Source organism: Onychostruthus taczanowskii, unplaced genomic scaffold (genome assembly GCF_017590055.1).
Source record: "Onychostruthus taczanowskii isolate IOZ18803 unplaced genomic scaffold, ASM1759005v1 scaffold18, whole genome shotgun sequence".
NCBI classification, from domain to species: Eukaryota; Metazoa; Chordata; class Aves; order Passeriformes; family Passeridae; genus Onychostruthus; species Onychostruthus taczanowskii.
The window spans coordinates 7,285,404-7,304,256 of record NW_024499017.1 but is presented as its reverse complement, the minus strand read 5'-3'; the positions used below and the strand labels follow the sequence as shown (position 1 = coordinate 7,304,256).

Genomic DNA, 18,853 nt, shown 5'->3' with positions numbered 1-18,853 from the left:
GTAGCCGGTGCTGGTGGGGCCCCTTCCCTCCGGGGGGGGTCAGGCATCCTCCCGTGTCCTCCCATCCTCCGTCCCCTTGAGTCACGCCGGGGCTGCGGCGCTGGGCAGTGATGTCAGCCCGCGGGCAGGGGAAGCGGGGGAGGAGACTGCTGCTGGGGGGGCCCTCCGGCCACGGCCCCCGCACTCGGGCGGACAGACGGCATGAGAGAACAACGGACACCCGGGACGCTGAGCCCAGCCCGAGGGGGATGTGCTGCCGCAGCACGCCATGAATGGCAAACCGAAAGGTACTGAGCGCCGGCAGCACCAGGGCAGCACCCAGAACGGCGATATTTGGGGACCCCCAGGTGTTTCAGGCTCCCGGGGTGACGTGGCTGGGCTCCGGCGGGGTTTTTTGGGGTGAGGAGTTTTTTTGAGGGGAAAGCTCTCCCTGACAGAGACACCAAGGACATATGCACCCGTCACCTGCAAGGGACGGGTTGTCACTGCGGGTTGCAGTGATGGGGTGTCAGGACAGAGCGTCCGTGTAGGATAGGACCCCCTGGCTCCCTGATCTTGCTGTTGTCTACACTGAGATCCACTGTGTCTCAAGGCAGGAGAGGGGCCACAGCTGCCAGCTGCTCTGGGGTGATGCACCCCTGATGCCAGGGCAGCACAGTTTTCCTCAACAAACTGTTTTTCCCCCACTCATGCCCCCTTGTCTGATGATGACAAACAGAGCCCATCTCCATGTCAAGCATCCCTGGCATGGTGGCCCCAGGGGACCTGGGGAGAATAGAGGACCTTGGGGTTGCTTTTGTGCATTTGGACCAAGTTGTCTAGGCAGGATTTGTGGGGGTAGCTACTGGTACCCAGCAGAGCACTCTGGAGATAAGGATGTCAGGGGGAAGGTGGCATGTGGGACCTCCACAAGGTTATGCCAGTCCCAGGAGGATCCTTCCAGAGGTTCCCAGCACTTCTGAGAGGGATCACAGCCCACTCAGGAGCAGTCTGGTGCCCATGGCCAGGATGCAGCCCCATCTCACAGGGTACGGAGATGAGCGGTGTCCGTGGAGATCCTGATTGGGTGGGTGCTTGGTTTGTGCCTTCGGTGGTGGGGGACTCACTTCACCAGGACCACAGTAGTCCTGGGCTGGTTCCCAGGAGCCATCCTAGAAAACACACTGGGCTTGATCTTTGCCAGCCCCTGGGAAACCCCCTGCCCCAGTGGTTGCCGCTTCCCTGCGTTACAGTTTGGGTTTGCATCTCCTTCTGGCTGGAGACAGGGAGCCCACGGGATGAGTGGCAGGGTCGGGGGCTGTGAGCCCCCCCCCCCCGAGGAACTGGCTGTGAGTGTCCGCCTGTGCCGTGCCCTGCCCTTCCGCAGGGATACTCTGCGGGGTAAATAAGCACTTCCTCCAATTCTTCCCATTCGCAGCTCCTTCCCTTTCCTGCCGCCCTCCCATTTGGCTCAAGGAGCCAGCAGCCTCCCCTGGCCGCAGAGGCGGATATCAGCGCCATGTCCCTACTGCCATGGGGCTGAGAGCACCCAGCATCCATCCAACCCGAACTGTGAGAGCAGCCAGCACCCAAACGACCAAACCTCCGTTCCCTGTTCTGCTGGGGGCTGTGGGGCTGTGACCTTATGGCTGAGACTTTCTCTCCGTGTGAGTCACGGGAGCCGGGATGCCATTCACTGACTCATCTGACTCCCAAAAGCCCCCAATCCCTCTCCTTGCCCAGCACGAGGAGGAGCCGGGGGTGTCCTGCCTTCCTGGAGGAGAGGCAGAGCATGGAGAGGTCAGGGAAGAGGCGGCTCTCAGGCTCCTTGTGACCAAGGCAGCATGGCTTCGGTCCCCGGATGCTCCCATCCTCTGTGCCGAGGGGGGATGAGGCCTGATGGGAGGGAAGAACTGCTCCAGCCCACGCTGGGAGCCGGCCAAGGGCCGTCCCGGGGCCGGAAGGGGCCGGCGGGGGCCGGGGTACGTGCCTGCGTTGGGGCAGCGGGGCCACAGCTGTGCAAACACGGATGCAGCGGCTGCTCCCGGGGGAGCCGAGCAGCGGGCTGAGTTCACAGGCTCCCGAGGTCATCCCCGCCGTGCGCCCAGGTTTCACCCAGAGGTGCTGGGGCGGGACGTGGCAGGACCCCCCACTTGCCCCAGACACCACGGGCAGGATGGGTGGTCCTGGGCCCATCGTGGGCTCCCCCACTGAGGGACACTGTGCCCTGCTGTGCCCCGGGGATGACCGCAGTGCCATCAGTGCAGGGACCACAACCCACCCCGCTTGGGTGCCCTAGGTGCTGCTCCTTGGTCCTGGGTGTCTTTCCCGAGGTGAGGGGTGCTGGGGTCTGCTGGGTTGGCCGCCCTGGGCATGGTGGCCTTCAGTGAGTGACGTCCCTGGAAGTGCTGGTCAGAGCACCCCCAGCTCCAGGGCTGCAGGGCTGGAGACCCAGGGGGAGCCAGTTTGGGGCGTCTCCGACCAGGGCAGTGTTGATAAACCCGCCGGAGCGACCTGAGGCTGGTGTCTGAGTGTCGGAAACAGAAACCAGCTGGGACCAACCCAGCCGGTCGGACTGCCCCCTCCGCTGCTCAGACCAGCATTCTTGGGATCCCAATCATCTCCAGAGCACCGGGCGGGCGTCGAGAGAGGAGCCGGCAGCCGGGCTGGAGAGCCCCGGGGTGGGCTCCAGCACCCCGTGCTGTGCTGCCTGTTCAGCTGCTCGCTGCCCTTCTGGCCGCTGCCCGCGGGCAGTGCTGGCCAAGGACGGACAGAGGGACACACTCCCAGGATTGCATTTGCTACGCTGGGAGATCTGGAGGCAGTCTGTGGCACGGAGAAGGTGAAAAGCTTGGTCGGGAGGCAGGTTTGTTAGCGCTGAGCCCTAACTAAGGGCAGGGGGCGGCGGGGCTTGCTGGGACTGAACCTTTGGGGCAGGACCTTTTCTGCTCAGGAGAGAGAAAGGATGTGCTTGAGGATTTAGTCCATGGCAGGGACATGAGTGTGCTGGTGCTCTGATGGTGCCAGCCTCATGGTAAGCCTGGCACGGGGCTCACCAGCCTGGGTGAGATACTGTGCCCAGTGGTCCCTTCCAAGCGTGCCCCAGGCTCTGCTCCCTGCGGGGGCTGGCTGTGCTGCTGGTACCAGGTACCTCTTATCTCGGTAATGTCAGGAATGCACTACGCTGGGGATTTTTCCTCCTCTGTGAGCCAAGCCCAAGAGTGCCAGGAACAGAGACCCCACATCCTGCCTGCCCTGCCTCATGCTGCCCTTCAGCACCCGGCTGGCTGCCGGTGCTGGGCTGGAGCATCCTTGGGGCTCCTGGAGCATCACTCCTGCAGAGCAGGGGTTTGGTGTCCCCTTCCTCCAAGGGGGCTTGGGGTCCTGGCACAGGATCTTGGTTGCAGGGTGCCAGGTCTGGGGATGCAGGGTGCCATGGTACATTGTGGTGGATGTTTGTTTGTGGGAGAGCTGGGTCCAGGGCTGGAGTGCAGGGATGTGCTCCTGGCAGCAGCCACTGCTCCCTGTGCCAGTCAGGGAGCCTCCAGTGCTTTGGAGCAGGACCCAGCATGGCACAGGTCTGCTGGAGCCTCTGAGGTGCCTGGGCAGGTGGCTGCTCATTGCTCTGAGTTGTGTTGGGGCATCAGTCCCCACCAGCACAGCCAGCATCCTTCTCCCCCTCCTGCATCCTCCTCCCCTTGATGCTTTCAGCATCTTTCTCTTTGACAATCTCAGTGTCCTTCCCCAGTGCGGGCTCCTGACTGGGAAACTCTCCTTAGAGGCCCCTCTGTGCTCCAAAGTGGTAATGTGGGCTGGAGAAGGATGGGTTGGTAGGACTGTCCTCACCTTGAACTGTGACCTGCCCCATACATGAGAGCCTTGTCCTGTGGGTGGTGGGTGCTCTCCCTATGGCTGAGCCACTGCAGCACGAGTGCCGCAGGCCCTCCTCGCTCAGTGGGGAGCAGATTAAAGAGCCCTGCAGAGGGTAATCTGCCCAGGCCTGCAGGTCAGCCGGGCTGCCAGGGATTACAGCTCTTTGTAATGAGCTTAATTGGGACAGTGTTGTCCTGGAAAATGGAGGGACTGGCACCCAGATAACTGTGTCCGTGGGACCCGCCGAGTGGCTCCGTGGTGTGGGCTGGGACACGAGTCCCAAGGGGGAACCAGATGGACCTGCTGCCTCCTGGCTCCACTAGGATAGAGGTGAGTGGTGGTGGTGGTTAGCTTTGACTGCAAATGGCTCCAGCTCATCCTGGGTGCTGCAAATCCCTGGCCCCAGCCTGGTGTGCGGGGTGGTGAGGGGACAGTGCCTGGGGGATGCCTGCCGGTGGCTGAGTGAGTGTGAGCCATGTGGGACCAGGCTGAGCTGGGGTCCTGGGCCTGGGGAAGGAGTGGAGATGGGATGGGGTGGGGGTGGAAGCCCCAGCAGTGCCTGTGTCCCTGTGCTGTTCACTGTCGGCCATGCTGGAGACAGGAGGAAAGACAAAGTGAGCTTCTTAGGATAGAGGGAAGTGGCTCTGTCGGTCAGCCAGGGAAGTTGTGCATCCCTAGGGTCCTGCCTGGCTGTCCCTGGAGGGGTGTGTGACTGCTGGGCTCCGTGTGGGCTCATCCCAAAAACAGCTCTGCTCAGGGCTGGCTGGGACAGAGGGATTGACCTGCCACCAGTGGTGGCCAGAATGAATGGAGCATCCTGCATCCTGCTCCTCCGTGGCTGCCCTGTGGGCTGGGCTCCTTCCTGTGCACAGCTGGCACTGCTGGGGGTGGCAGGGCCAGGAGCCCTGTTCTCCCCTGCTCTTGCCTTGTCCTTTGGGCTGCCTTCCCCAAGCCCTGGCCACAGGGATGGTTCCTGTGATGCAGAGTGGCAGCCAGGTGCAGGCCCTGAGACTCAGCTGGCATCGACTGCACCGGCTGTGGTGGGGACAGGCAGCTCATGGCAGTGGTTTCAAGGTTCCTGACACTCAGTGCCAGGAGCAGAGGTGCAGCAGCCATGGGGCTGGACACGTGTGGCCTGCACGGACTTTCCAGGGTCTGGCAGGGAATGGCTTGGCCTTTTCTCCCCCCACGCAGAGCTTCTGGCAAAGCTGGGAACTTTCCAAAGTGCTTTGTTGTCCTTGGGTTTCCCTCCTGATTGCTGGAGTGAGCGGAAGCAAGTGAGGAGACAGCGAAGGGCTGGGCAGCCGGGTTCAGCCCTGTGCCTTTCCTGCCCCTGCAGCAGGGTGGCACGGGTGACAACGGACATAGGAGAAGGTGGGGTTCAGGAGGAGGTGTCTGGGCTTGGGCACCACATAGAGTTTGCCATGGATGTATCTGGGAAAGGCCATGGTAGGCACCGGGCATCAGCCCCTTTCTGTAACTCCCATGGGGCCCAACTGGGACATGTCTGTCTGGGTGTGCCACTGAGAGCTCACAGTGCCCAGAGCCCCACTTCACCAAGTATCTCTGGGGACATCATGGGATCTGTGTCCTGGTGGCACCAGGAGTGTTCTTGGACTGAGAGAGTGGGAAGTCTCCCAGCCCATGGTCTGTTGGTGCTATTGTCAGTGCTGGTGGCGGTCCTGCCTGCATGTGTGTCCTCACCGTGCTGCTGGTGACCCTGATGTGTCATTGTCCCCAGGGCGGCCCTCCAGGTCACACTCAACGATGTCACTGTCTGTGCGCCCGCAGCGCCGAGTCCTCGTCACCAAGATCAATAGGAGCCAGTCCTTCGCCGGAGTGAACTCATCGGCCGACCGGCCCTTCAGGTAGGAGATGGCTGCTCATGCTGCCTGCCACGGGCAATGGTGACAGGCTTGGACTCTGTGGTGGGACCTGCTGTGCATCCCGAGGCTCTTTTCCATCCAGCTGTCCCAGCACCTCCCTCAGGGATCTTTTTGGTAGCCAGGGGCTGTTGTACAGGGGGCTGCAGGGAACACTGAGGCCACGTAGGAGACAGAGCCCATCATCCCAACCTTCTGCCATGCCATGTCCCAGGTGGTGTGAGGACCCTGCAGCCCTGTAGCTGCTGCCACAAGAGCATGAGAGAGAAGGCAGGTGTAGCTCACCTCATTCTTCAACCAGCTCTTAAGCCCTTCCCTGTGACTATCTCATAATGTTTAATGGGTGAGGGAGAGCTGGGGTGGCTTTGAAGTGTCTTGATGTCCTTGACATCCTGCAGCAGCCAGTTTCAGGACTGAGTGCTGGTATGAATCAGGGTTTCTCAGGGTCACCTCAAACCTGTAGTTTGAAAGGTTTTACCAGCTGCCCACCAGCTGCAGTCTGAGGAGCAGCTGTTCCCTGCTCCATCCTCTCCATCCACTGGTGATGTCATGGTCCCTTCATACCCTTCCTCCTCCTCTCTGCTGAGCATCCCCATGTGCTGCACTTCCCCACCAACCCTCTCTGCACCATCCCTAGCTCCTGGATACCATGTTGCAGGTAGTTCTTGGGTAGCAGCCAGAGCCTCCCTGTGCTCTGACCTCCCATCCTGCTCAACTCTGCCTCCAAGTCCTGTCCAGCCTCTGGGCCAAGTGACACTTTCCAGGTCACCAACACATCGCAGGTGATTTGTGGGTACTAGAGGGGGCCTCTTAGAGACAGAGAAGAGGGAGGACTTTTAGATGCCTGCAACCAAGTGGTTGCCGGGGAGATGCTTGTGGGAGATGCCTCCAGGGACCTTGGAGGATGGGAAGGAGAAGGAATGGTGGAAATTAGGTGCTTACCTATCTCTTGGGAAGAGGCCAAGATACTCATTTCCCCACCGATGATTCGGGGAAGTCTTTTGGTCACTTCTGTGAAGAGCAGCACAGGATGGGAGGTACAGCCTGAGGCTGGGAAATGAGGAGCCCATGGTGTCTCCTGGGCACTGGTGGCGTGACAATGCTTTGGAAGGAGGAAGGGAAGAGCCGGTGTCAGTGAGGCGTTGCTGGGCTGGGGAGTGACTCCATTGCACAAGGCAGGAAGGGTGGTGTTCAGGTCCCAGCAGCATCCCGCGGGTCGGCTGGGGGAGGCAGCTCCATCCAGCAGGTTTGGTGACATCTGGAGAGGCACAGCATCAGTGAGCATGTCCCTGCCCCATGTTGCTGTGTTGGGTGATGAGGTGACAGGGCTGCTGGTCCCCAGGATGCTCCCATGCTGGATTGGGATCCTTGCCTGACCTTGGAAGCACAGGGTGGCATATTTCACCCTCCCAGAGGAGCATCTCTATGCCCCTGGCAACCTGGGTACTGGGATGGAGCCAAGCATGCCCCCTTTAGAGGGCAGCAAAGACTGGAGATGTCCCCACAGACCCTCCATAAATTCAGTTTGATTCCAGGTGGCCATCTTCCTTTGTCTTGTCTCCCTCCAGCTGGCACCAGGGACCTGGTGGACCTGGCCCAGTGGACCTGGCCTGCATGCCAGAGATCGCCCTTTTCTAGAGACGGGTGCCTGGCTGGCTGGGGCACCCAGAAGGACCCGGGTGCTGTGTGCTGATCCCAGCCTCTCTCCCCAGGAATCTCTCACCTTTCACACCCACTGTCTCCCGCAAGACTGGCTCCAGGGTCAGTAGGATGTTCTCAATGTCCCACAAGTCCCCACCACCCAAGGTGCCTCAGCCCAACCGCCTGGACGAGGTGTACGAAGCTCTCAAGAAGGGCTTGACGTAAGTGCTGGGTGGGTGGAGGCTGAGAGCTTCTGAGGGGCATGGGGACAGCTTGTGACATGGCTTGGGGTTGGCAGCTCTCTGCTCCCACCAGGCAGCGACATGCTAGGTCTCTTTGGCACGTTGCCTTGGTGTCCCAGATTGTGTGGGGTCCCACATCCCACCACATCCCTTGTAGAGGAATATATGGGTTCCCACACCTGCGTGCTGGAACAGGGAGTGGGGATGTGTTGCCACGTGTGCTGAGTTGGTGTGGGCTGTGGGGAGCAGGAAGCGCTGGACGCAGCATCCCAACCTGACCCCCATGGTGTGGTTGCCCCCAGAGCCTACCTGGAGGTGCACCAGCTGGAACTGGAGAAGCTCAGCACACAGATCCGTGAGTCCAAGAGGAATTCACGCCTGGTGAGTGCTGCGTGGGAAGAGCCTTATGGGGAGTGGTGCTTTGGGTAAACAGCTGGGCTTGTGGGCACAGCTGGGACAACTTGTGGTCCATCTGTGCCTGGGGCAGAGCCCATGTCTGTGGGGTTGTAGGGGCCAGCCCAGGCTCTGGTGTTCGGGCTCCCATCCCTCTGTCATGCACTCTCCAGCCCTGGCTGGGTGCTGCATGTCCCACTGCCGTGCTATGGGTGGTGGATGCCATGTGCTGGGTCTTCTTTGGGTGGGCAGAGCTGGCTTTGTGCTACATCTTATCCCTCTCATCTTTTCTCCAGGGCTTTCTCTACGATCTGGATAAGGTAAGTGGGATCAGTGTCTCATCCCCCTTGTATTGCCCTTCCTTGTGCCTGGGATGTGCTACTGCCAGCCTCGCTCTGCTAGCACTGCCGTGCTGCCTTATCCCCTGGGAAGGAGAGGGTCTGGGGTTCTGCAGGCAGGGTGGTCCAGGTGGGCAGGGGTTGAAGCAGAGATGATCTTGTAACCCCTTTCAGGCAAACAGAAGTTGTTGTTAGTGAGTGCAGGGTATGGGTTAGCTCACAGGATGGGAAAAAAGCACCCTGGAGCCTGGCTTGGCTCCTGGAGGACCTTCTGGTGCATGGGAGTCTGGAGGAGGCTGCAGGACATGGGTGCTTCCCACTGGCTGCCCCCCTGCAGCTCCCAGTCCCAGTGCAGGGGACGCAGAGGCCACATTGTGACCCGTGGCTCCTCCACAGAGGGGCTGCATTGCCGCTCACACCATCTCCTCTGCTTTTCCAGCAAGTGAAGTCAATCGAGCGCTTCCTGCGTCGCCTGGAGTTTCATGCCAGCAAGGTGAGAGCTGGGGCAGTGCTGGGGTGGCCGTGCTGTCCCCAGCCCTGCCCCTCCCTGCAGCTCGGGCCTGTCCTTGCAGATAGATGAGCTGTATGAGGCTTACTGCATCCAGCGGCGGCTCCGTGATGGAGCCCACAACATGGTCAAGGCTTACAGCACAGGCTCGCCAGGCAGCCGGGAGGCACGCGAGAGCCTGGCCGAGGCCAGCAAGGGTTACAAGGAGTACACAGAGGTGAGGCAGCTGGCTGGGTGAGCTGGCAGGGTGCTGAGTCCATGGGTGGCTGCTCATCCATCTGTCTGTTCCCAGAACATGTGTCTGTTGGAGAATGAGCTGGAGAGCCAGCTGGGCGAGTTCCACGTCCGGATGAAAGGTACCATGTCCTGCTCCATCCCTGTCCCGCTGCCTGCCTGCCTGCCTGCTGCCTGCTGACGCCCCTCTGCCTTCTCTTGCAGGATTGGCAGGCTTTGCCCGGCTTTGTGCTGGTGACCAGTATGAGGTTGGTGGGACCATATGGGTTGGGTTCTGCTCTTCCTCTGCCCTCTTGTCCTTGGGGTGTCTGAGGGGTGTAGGTGGGTGCTGGCGTGGAGGGCATGTTGCAGGGTGGTGGTGGGTGGCATGGGTCCCTGGCCATGCCTAGGGACCCATGCCATCACTCTGGGGTCATGTCTCCCCCATGCTCATACCTCTGCATCCCCAGATCTTCATGAAGTATGGACGGCAGCGGTGGAAGCTGCGAGGGCGCATCGAGGTGAACAGCAAGCAGGTGTGGGACAGCGAAGAAATGGTTTTCTTACCCCTCGTCACTGAGTTCCTCTCCATCAAGGTATAGTGCATAAAAGGACAGGGATGGGGTGGGCCAGCTGTCCCCCTACATCATAGAGTCATTTAGGTCAGAAAAGACCTCTGTGATCATCAAGTCCAGCTGTTAACCTAGAACTGCCAATCCCACCATTAAACTGTGTCCCCAAGTGCCACATCCACATATTTTTTGAACATTTTCGGGAATGGTGATTTCACCACTTCCCAGAGCTTACTTCCATCACCTCACCTAAACATCAGCCTCACTGGCCCATGGTTTCATTTCCTCCTCACCTTCCTCTCTTCCTTCTCCAGGTGACAGAGCTAAAGAGCCTGGCCAACCATGTTGTTGTGGGCAATGTGTCCTGTGAGACCAAGGACCTCTTTGCAGCTCTGCCACAGGTAGTGGCTGTGGATATCAACGACCTGGGCACCCTCAAACTCAGCCTGGAGGTGACCTGGAAGTGAGTACCTCAGCAGGCATTGCTGGTGGCAGATGACAGTGCAGGGGATGCCCAGCAAGAGACGACCCGCCCCAGTCTGTCTCCCATCCCAAAACCGGGCTGTAATTATAGAAAACCAGAGCTGGTCTGGAGGGGGTCCTGGTGTCTTGAGATCCCCTGGGCTGGTGCATACCCCTCACCTCCCTGCTGTCCTCCCCAGCCCCTTTGACAAGGACGACCAGCCCTCAGCAGCCAGCACCGTCAACAAGGCTTCCACAGTGAACAAGAGGTTCTCCACCTACAACCAGAGTCCGCCTGACACGCCGTCCCTGCGGGAACAGGCATTCTATGTAAGTGTGCACCAGGCAGGGCTGCTCAGGAGACATGGCCAGTGGAGGGGTCCACACAGGGATGTGCCTAGGCAACGTCTGAGAGGGTGGCACAGCTCAGGGATGGGTAGGCAGCTCCTTCCTCTCCAGCCATCCCACCAGGACTCCCCAGTACCGGCTCCTGCTCCTCCCTCCCACGTTCACAGCTCCTCTTCTCTCTGCCCAAGAGCCCGGAGCGGGCAGCTGACAAGCGTGGTTGGTCCTTGCTGGACATCTTTCGGGAGACACTCTTCGAGAAGCTGTCTCAGAGCTGCTCCTGCGGCGATGTCTCCTCGGCCGAGCTCGGGAGATGGCCGCAGCAGGGCCGCGTAAGTGCGGGGCTGGAGCAGGCCAGTAGCTTAGCCCAGCGCTGTGGCCATCCCACTGTAGCTGTAGCCGGTCCTTGTCTCCTACTCACTATCCCTCGCCGATGCCCAAAGGCCTGATTCTGCCAGGCTGGGTCTGGCTGGTCCTGCAGAGCTACTCCCCAAGCTAGGAGAACCTGGGTTCACCCCTGTGCAATAGTTGGGCTCTAGTGAGTAGACAGCTTCTCCATGTCCCCGCGCTGGTGGCATTGGTGTGGTACTGGTGATGGTGCTGGTGAGATGGTGCTGGTGTGACAGTGCTGGTGTGGCACTGGTGTGATGCTGTCATGGTGCTGGTGTGACTAATGTGGAATTGGCTTGGCATTGGTTCAGTGATGGTGAACCACAAAATTGGTGTGGTGGCCAGTGCTGTCCCCACCAGCTGGTGCTGGAGCTGTTGCTGTCCTTGCAGCTATGGTGGTTGGTGTCCTTGGCTCCATGTGTTGCATCCCACTGTGCTGAGGGACTGCTGGCACCCCAAGGCTCCAGGACATATGGGGCTGTTCATGGGGAGCTGGATTGCCTTCTGGCATTGGGTGGGATCCAGAGCTGGAAGCTGCCAGGTGTTTGCTGACCATCCTGCTGTGTCAGCAGAGCCATGGCAGCCTCAGTGCCCTCCAGCTCAGATCAATCCTCAGTCCAGCCCGTTTGACATGCAGACAGCTGGAGGAGATGGGGCAGCAGGAGCAGGGTCTCAGCTGACACCATTCTCCCCCTCTCTAGAATATGCTGCGGCGCCAAGAGGAGCTGGAGAACGGCACAGCCTGGTCCATCTCCTCTGAGTCCTCAGATGACTCCACCAGTCCCCAGCTGTCCAGCAGTGCCCGCCATGCCACACACAAGCCCATCGTGCAGCCTGAGGTGCAGGCCTCCGCCCCTGCCATCGAGATCTCCTTCTCCCAGCAACCAGAGGAGGCTGATGCCGTGCTTGGGGCCTGTGGCAGCAGTGTCCCCTCTGCTGGGAGTCAGCCGGAGGAGCCAAGCAGCCGTAAGAAGGAGACAGTGGCCAACGGGCATGTGCCCTACTCCCGGACTCTGAGCCACATCAGTGAGGCCAGCGTGGATGCCACAATGGAGGTCAAGACTGTGGAAAGCCCTTGGGAGCCTGCGCCCAGCATGGAGGACACAGGGATGGGCGAGCAAGATGCACACCCTCTGCCTGGTGCTGCAATGGCAGCTGCTGTGGCAGGGCAGGACAGGGCCACTGAGGCCAAGCCTCGTGCCTCCGTGGCATGGGCAACCTCCTGCGAGGAGGAGGCTGGCAATGCAGAGCCAGTGCAGAGCCAGGCGCCAGCACAGAGTGACTATGGCACTGGGATCCCCACAGCACTGGCACAAGCCTCTGCAGAAGAGAGGCCCGTCCCAACCCCACCACTTCCCACTAGCGTCCCTGAGGTGCCACGGGGGAAGATGGTGGATTCAGGTCTGGAGGAGGCAATTGGCCTCCTAGGCTCAGCTCTGGATGACTATCGGGGACAGTTCCCGGAGCTGCAGCCCCTCGAACGGGAGCTCAAACGTCTGGAGGAGATGCTGCTGGTGAGGGGCTCCCAGGGGTGTCATGGGATGAGGGTGACAGGGTCATCCTGGCTGGCAGTACCTGGGGATGATGGGGACAGGGCCAGCCATGGTGGCAGTGCTCAGAGGCAATGGAGACAATACCATCCCCACTGGCAGTACCCAGGGGTGATGGGGATGGGGCCATCCATGATGGCATAGCCTGGTAATGCGGGTGGCAGGGCTGTCTTGTGTGGTGAGCCAGGATCCAACTCCACATGCCTTCCTCCACAGCAGAAGCAAGGTGTCTTCCTCAGCCGGGCCTCTAGCATCAGCCTGACAGTGGAGCATGCACTGGAGAGCTTCAGCTTCCTCAACACCTCTGACATGGAGGACTCAGAAGGCTCTGAGGAGGAGCCTCTCCAAGATGAGAGGTGCACAGTGGGGCTCATGGCATGGGACACAGGGCAGGAGACGGCCTTGGGGCAGTTGAAATGGGGGATGTTCAAGGGTGCCCAAGCATATTTAGACCTGTTCGTCACAGCTTAGGGAAGGTCTAGGTCAAGAACCAGCAGTACCTGGTCCTTCTGGTGGCACAATGTCACCCTGCAGGTCTGCATGAGGGGTGGGATGGAGGCAGTCCTTATACCTCTGGGACTTGTCCTCTGCCCTGTGTGTGGGGAAAGGCCAGGTCCAGGTGTCCTGTGCTGATCCACGGCCTTGATCTCTCCCTGGCTTGCAGGAGGGCTGGCAGACCCCTGCGCAGCACCAGGGCCCCCAGCGCTGGCGAGATGGGGGCAGATGACACTGGAATGTGCAGCGGTTCTGAGGCCAGCACTGATCCCATGAGCACTGGCAATGAGTTCCTGGATAAAGCTCTGGTGCTTCACCTCAACAACTGCAACCGCCTGCTGCTGGTGAGGACCAGGGTGGGATATGGCAGCAGGGGACACCCTGGGGTGGGCTGTATGTATCCCCTTGAAGGGGGTCTTGCTGCAGCCTGGGGGCTGTGATGTGGGCTCTGTCCCTGATGTCCCTGGTTTGGTTGTGCCTTGCAGAAGCTGGGCACCTTTGGTCCCCTGCGGTGCCAGGAGATGTATGCCCTGGACAGGCTCCTGCGGGAATCCCAGGTGCTGGAAATCGTGTGCCAGCTGACGGAGGAGCGCGCAGGAGCAGCCAGCTCGGCCGCTGATGGTAAACAAACACAGCTGAGGGGACCCTCTGTGCCATTGTCCCGTCATGGGCATGGCTGGGCAGCAACAGACCATGCCAGACAGAGGGCAGGAGTCACCTGCCTGCTGCTGTGGCCTCGGGGAGGTCTGACAGTGCCTGTCCCCACAGTGGTGCAGTTCTCGACACGGAAGGAGGGCGTGCTGCCCCTTTGGGACCTCTGTGTGGAAGTGCCCAACGTCTACACCTGCCCTGTGGAGCGGTTCCTGCAGGTGCTCAGTGCCCAGTATGCAGCTCCCATCAGTGAGCAGCACGCTGGTTTGGCAGATGCTGGTGAGTGAGTGCCCAGGGGTGTTCGGGGAGTTGCCAGCCTGACTCAGTGACTATGAGTGGGAGGATATGGGTGCCAGCAGCTCCAGAGAGGAGTGACCATGGCTGCTGCACACTGTGATCCTGATTCTTTCCCACAGTGTGTGTGAAGCTGGTGGAGGATGTGCTGAATCGGCGGCTGCCCCGGCGGCCCGGCAGTGCCCAGAGCGAGCAGGTCACCATCTTCCAGTACTGGAGCCACTTTGAGTCGCTCGGTGCCCTGGTGCTTGACACCTACATGATGGAGCTGGCAGAGGAAGGTGGGTGTTCTCTCACCCTCCTTAAGTCCTGGGATGGGGTGCCAAAGTATCACCATAGTGATTGATCACCCTGCCGCAGTGCCATGACCATTCACCAAGAGGCTCAGCCATTCTTGGAGTGGGCAAGTCAGTCTGATCTAGAGTGCAGCCCAGTCCCATGCTGCATTTCCATATCCTTGCTGTAGGTCCCCCAGTGTCCTGGGGAGCAATTCCATGCATTGGCACTTTGTGTAGGGCCCACTCTGCCCAGCATGGATCCAAGGTGCCTGGGAATGGGTGGCAGGGGTGTGGGGGCAGTGCTGTGTGACTCCCCACACCTTGGATGGCTTCCTGCAGCACTGCTGGCACAGAACCTCAACTCGGATGACCAGGACGTGGTGCTGCGTGCCCTGAAGCGCATGCCTGAGGGCCGCCTGAAGAAGGAGGGACTGAAGGCACTGAGCCTGCTCCTCGTGGAGGGCAACAGCAAGGTGGTGAGCGCCGTGTCAGCCCAGCTCCGCAGCCTGGCAGAAAACCCCCGCTTCCGCCAACGGGTACGTGCTGGGCAAGCCAGGGATGATGTGGGCTGCTGCCACAGCCTCCGGGGTGCTGCCCCTCATCTGCTACAGATGGTGGCACTGACTCCCCCATCTCTCCCAGGCCCTCGTGTGTTTCCTGGAGCAGCTGGAGGATGAGGAGGTGCAGACACGTGTAGCAGGGTGTGCGGCGCTGGGCTGCTTGAAGGTGAGGGATGTGGGGAGGAGGCAGCAGGGCTGCATGTTCCAGAGAAAGAGAAAACACAATGAGGAGGAAAAGAAAGAGGATGAGGGGCTTTTCTGCACCATGGGGCTGCAGCGTCCTGTGCTACCGTCCTATTCTGGCTGTGTTCCTGCTCCAGCCTTGACAGCCAAAACTCATTTCCTTGTCTCTTCTCCTGCAGGCCAAGGAGAGCATTGAGCAGCTGGTTTACCTGTGCCAAACCGACAAAGAGCCTGTGCGGGAGGCAGCCAAGCAGAGCCTGATGCTGTGCGGTGAGTGTCCTGCTGCTTCTCTGCTTGCTCCCCACCCACAGCATCCCAAGTGGCATCTCCTGGTGCCAGCAGTGCTCATGGGAAATGGGGCTCCATGGCTACCCCACGCACTCTGGTTCATTATTCCCCAAGTTCTGCCAGGCAAGAGCAAGCTGGCAGCGAGGGCCAGGCATCCTGTAGCCACAGCACTAAGCCTGGTTGTTATTTATTATTTGCTAGATGGCCCTGAGAGAACCATCTGAGTGTGTTTCTAGGCCTCCAGATCGTGGCAGCTGCTGCGCAGGTTGGGACACGTGAGCTGTCCTCGTACCCCTTGTCCCTCCTCCGGCTGCTTTGCTCACGAATGTCTCTGTCTTAGAGCCTGTCAGCTGTGTCACATTTTGGAGTCTGTGTGTCTTGGTTGTTGATAGTGCACATCCCACTGGCACCCTGACACATGTAGATGCCTTGTGTCCTATGTCCCAGCAGATTGTCCATGTCACCATCTCTTGCTGGGGATGGCCGCTGCGGGCAGATTTGCAGGCAGAGCTCAGAGTGAGCCTGTAGCATGGATGTGTGCATCCCTGTGTGTGCCTGGGGGTTCTTGGGGAGCCCTTGTGACCCCCATGCCAGTGCATGCAGATATGCATAGGTGTTGGAGCCACCAGAGCTGGCACAGCCCTGAGCACTGGTACCTTGGCCCCAAGTGAGGCTCTCCACAAGCCAACAGTTCTGCAGCTGAAATACAGATTAACCCTGTCCCGCATGGGCAGCTGAGAATGGGATTTGCAACCTCTGAATTGAGAGCTCTGGGGACTTTTTGATCCAGATCCCAGCTGGGACCTGCCATGGGGTGTGCTTTAGAGAACAAGAGAGGTTTCCATGCTGTGGCCATAGCACGCAGGCTCAGCTCTACCAGGTATTAGGCATGGTTCCCTGGAAAGGCCAGGGTAGGTGGCCAGGGATTAGCAGGGGACAGAATTTCTGCAGTTTGTATCGCTGACCGTGGCATGTACTTGCAGGGGAAGATGGTAAATCAGCTCACCGGCGACTGGAGGAGACCCTGGATAGCCTCCCGCGGATCTTTGCACCAGCCAGCATGGCCAGTACAGCTTTCTGAGACCCACGCAAACCCACCTGCCATCCCTGAGGGCAAAGGCACTGCTGGGCCACCCGGGCTTGCACGGACTGGGGACCCGGCAGCTCCGCTCCCGGCAGCACACCACAGTATTACCCCGCCCGCCTGCCGGCAGCTCGCCATGGCCGCACACTGCCTTACGGAGCACTGCTTCCCTGTCCCCGGCCACCGGCCCCACGGGTGCCACCTCCACACCACTGGGCAGGGGGCTCGCTGCACACCCCACCCTCTGATCGCTATTTAAGTACCCAGGAAGTCCATCCTTCCTGTCCCCCTCGTCCGCTACAGCTGCCAGGACTGGGGTGGCGGGGAGAGGATTTCTCTGCCTCCTCTTGCCTTCCTCTTGCTCGAGGGCACGCGCCCTGTCTCGGGAGGACCTGCACTTTGGAAACCTCGCTGTTTCTTTCCAGGAGCTGCCAGGGCCATGGGGACTGCTGCCCTCTGCCACCTGGAGTCCCCAGGACTTAAATAAAATGAAATATAAGATATTAATATATTCTGCTGGCGTTTCTTCTTTCCAGCTCCACGTGCTCCTGTCCCTCCCTGGCTTGTGGCTGTAGGGAGTGTAGTGAGATGTGGCCTCAGCCCAGAGCCTTTCCTGGCCTGTTGGAAAGTGCTGTGGAGGGCAGGGGCAGGAGGAGCGATAGAGAGACGGACAGACGGATGGACAGAAGCTGCCACCTTTTTTTTTTGTTTGTTTTGTTTTATTTTATTTTTTATTTACAGATTTTTGCAGAAAAACAAAAGCAAAAAATTCTTTTCTATATTGTCTCTATAAATCTATATATAATGTAATTACAGAGAATGACTAATTTTGATTTTAAAGCAGAAATAAAAACCTTTAAAGAGCATTGGTGTCACTGTAAGGGTGTTTCTTTGGCCCCAGTGCCCTGGGGCAGGGCAAGTTGGGTGTCAGCATAGCTGCCTGGAAGGTGACAGGGGATGCCATGGGAAATAATTGTGATTTCTGGCCCTGCAACTCAGCCAAATGTTGCCAAAATTTGGCTGCTGGGCATGGGACGCATCACCCAAGGTAGTAGGAGGTGGCCACACAGGGTGGGGACCACCAAAACCAGGGCTACCCTGGGAATGGAAACAGCCCTGTGTGTGTGTGTAAATCCACACGTTCCCCATCTCCAGCTGCTGTTGGTTATCTAGGCCCTGACTTCCAGTTTGGACCAGTAAGGACCCCTGTCCAGCACTGGAAGCAGATTGTGGCAGCTGTGGTGGCCAGGCCATGTTCCCAAATGTTCCCACACCGGATGGGTGTGACAGGGAATGCTAAACCACCCTGTGAGCTGCTCTGCCTAACTGGCTGTGCCTTGTCCCAGGATATCCGCTGTTCCCACCTCACTGTGTAAGGGACACACCACTGGGCTGGGAGGGAGGCTGCTCTCTGTGTCCCCCCTTGCTGCTCGTCCCTCACCATATCCCCTGAGGCTGGAGGTTTTTTAGAGGTTTTTGTGCCCCTCCTGTGCAGCTCCTCAGCACCGAGCTGCTGGGTTTTTAGAGGCTTGCTGGGAAGGAAGCACTGTTTCCTCTGGCTCTCCCAGGAACTTTGTCCTCTTGGTGGCTGTGACAACATGGTGCAGCAGCATGGTGGGAGCCACCTCCCTGACACTCACAACACGATTGGTTCTCACTGCTTTTATTACATTTCCTGACTTCAGTGGCCTTGGCAGCATGTGGCTGGTGACACGGAGCCTTCTGCCCCACCAAGGAGGAGGTGGCATCAGGCTACAAATTGCACGGCAGAGTGCTGGGTCTTGTGCCACCTCCCGACTAGGCAGAAAGGGGGGGTCCTGGATATTTCTGCCTGCATCATGAAGTAGGGCTGCTGGGGCCCTTGCTCCTATACCCTGCATGGTGTTACTGTGGGGCTGGGGGCCTCCAGAACTGCTCTCCCCTCTTATCTGTGATGTTGCTCTGTGGTTTCGCTGGTGATTTTTTTAAGCGTGTATCGTTTGCCTTCCTCTCCTCAAACCCTGCCCATCACCTTCTGCTGGTTTAAATCCCTGAACATCCAGCATGATGGTGCACCTGGGGAAGAATAATTGCATGCACCAGTACCTGGTGGGGGCCTACCTGCTGGGAAGCAGCTCTGCAGAGAAGGACCAGGGAGTCTCAGTAGACAAGAAGCCGTCCCTTAGCCAGCAGTGTGCCCTGGGGACCAAGAAGGCCGCTGGTAACCTGGGATGTATTAGGAAGAGCTTTGGCAGCAGGGCTAGATCCTGCCCCTCCACCCCTAGTGAGGCCATATCTGGAATGCTGTGTCCAGTTCTGGGCTCCTCAGTACAAGAGAAACATGGAGTTCTTGGAGCAGATCCACCAGAGGGATACAAAGATGATTAAGGAATTGGAACATCTCTCTTACAAGGAAAGACTGAGGGAGCTGGAGCTGTTCAGCCTCGAGAAGTTACGACTGAGAGGGGACCTCATCAATGTCAGTATCTGCAGGGAGGGTGCCAGAGGATGGATCAGGCTCTGCTCAGTGATGCCCACCAACAGGACAAGAGGCAATGGGCAGAAACTAATGCACAGGAAGTTCCACATGAAAATGAGGAAGAACAACTTCACTGTGTGGGTGACCACACAAAGGAACAGGTTGCCCAGAGA

General features: G+C 59.3%; 1 protein-coding gene across 4 annotated transcripts in view; it reads left to right on the top strand.

Moving 5' to 3' along the window:
- Positions 1–17,088, top strand: part of RIPOR1 (RHO family interacting cell polarization regulator 1) — a 31,405-nt gene extending 14,317 nt beyond the window's left edge. For 3 of the 4 annotated variants that reach the window (XM_041400496.1, XM_041400494.1, XM_041400498.1), the window contains 21 exons: positions 5,594–5,720; positions 7,448–7,597; positions 7,921–7,999; positions 8,308–8,331; positions 8,789–8,842; positions 8,922–9,074; positions 9,150–9,213; positions 9,296–9,339; positions 9,541–9,666; positions 9,957–10,105; positions 10,305–10,434; positions 11,541–12,353; positions 12,606–12,745; positions 13,054–13,228; positions 13,370–13,505; positions 13,653–13,814; positions 13,952–14,110; positions 14,447–14,643; positions 14,750–14,833; positions 15,030–15,120; positions 16,122–17,088. In XM_041400496.1, coding sequence (XP_041256430.1) covers positions 5,620–5,720; positions 7,448–7,597; positions 7,921–7,999; positions 8,308–8,331; positions 8,789–8,842; positions 8,922–9,074; positions 9,150–9,213; positions 9,296–9,339; positions 9,541–9,666; positions 9,957–10,105; positions 10,305–10,434; positions 11,541–12,353; positions 12,606–12,745; positions 13,054–13,228; positions 13,370–13,505; positions 13,653–13,814; positions 13,952–14,110; positions 14,447–14,643; positions 14,750–14,833; positions 15,030–15,120; positions 16,122–16,219 — 3,129 coding nt within the window. In that variant the 5' untranslated portion in view covers positions 5,594–5,619 and the 3' untranslated portion in view covers positions 16,220–17,088. Of the gene's footprint in view, positions 1–121; positions 288–5,593; positions 5,721–7,447; positions 7,598–7,920; positions 8,000–8,307; positions 8,332–8,788; positions 8,843–8,921; positions 9,075–9,149; positions 9,214–9,295; positions 9,340–9,540; positions 9,667–9,956; positions 10,106–10,304; positions 10,435–11,540; positions 12,354–12,605; positions 12,746–13,053; positions 13,229–13,369; positions 13,506–13,652; positions 13,815–13,951; positions 14,111–14,446; positions 14,644–14,749; positions 14,834–15,029; positions 15,121–16,121 lie in introns of those variants that run through there. The other variant, XM_041400495.1, reaches the window with a different exon arrangement.
- The last annotated feature ends 1,765 nt before the right edge of the window (positions 17,089–18,853 follow it).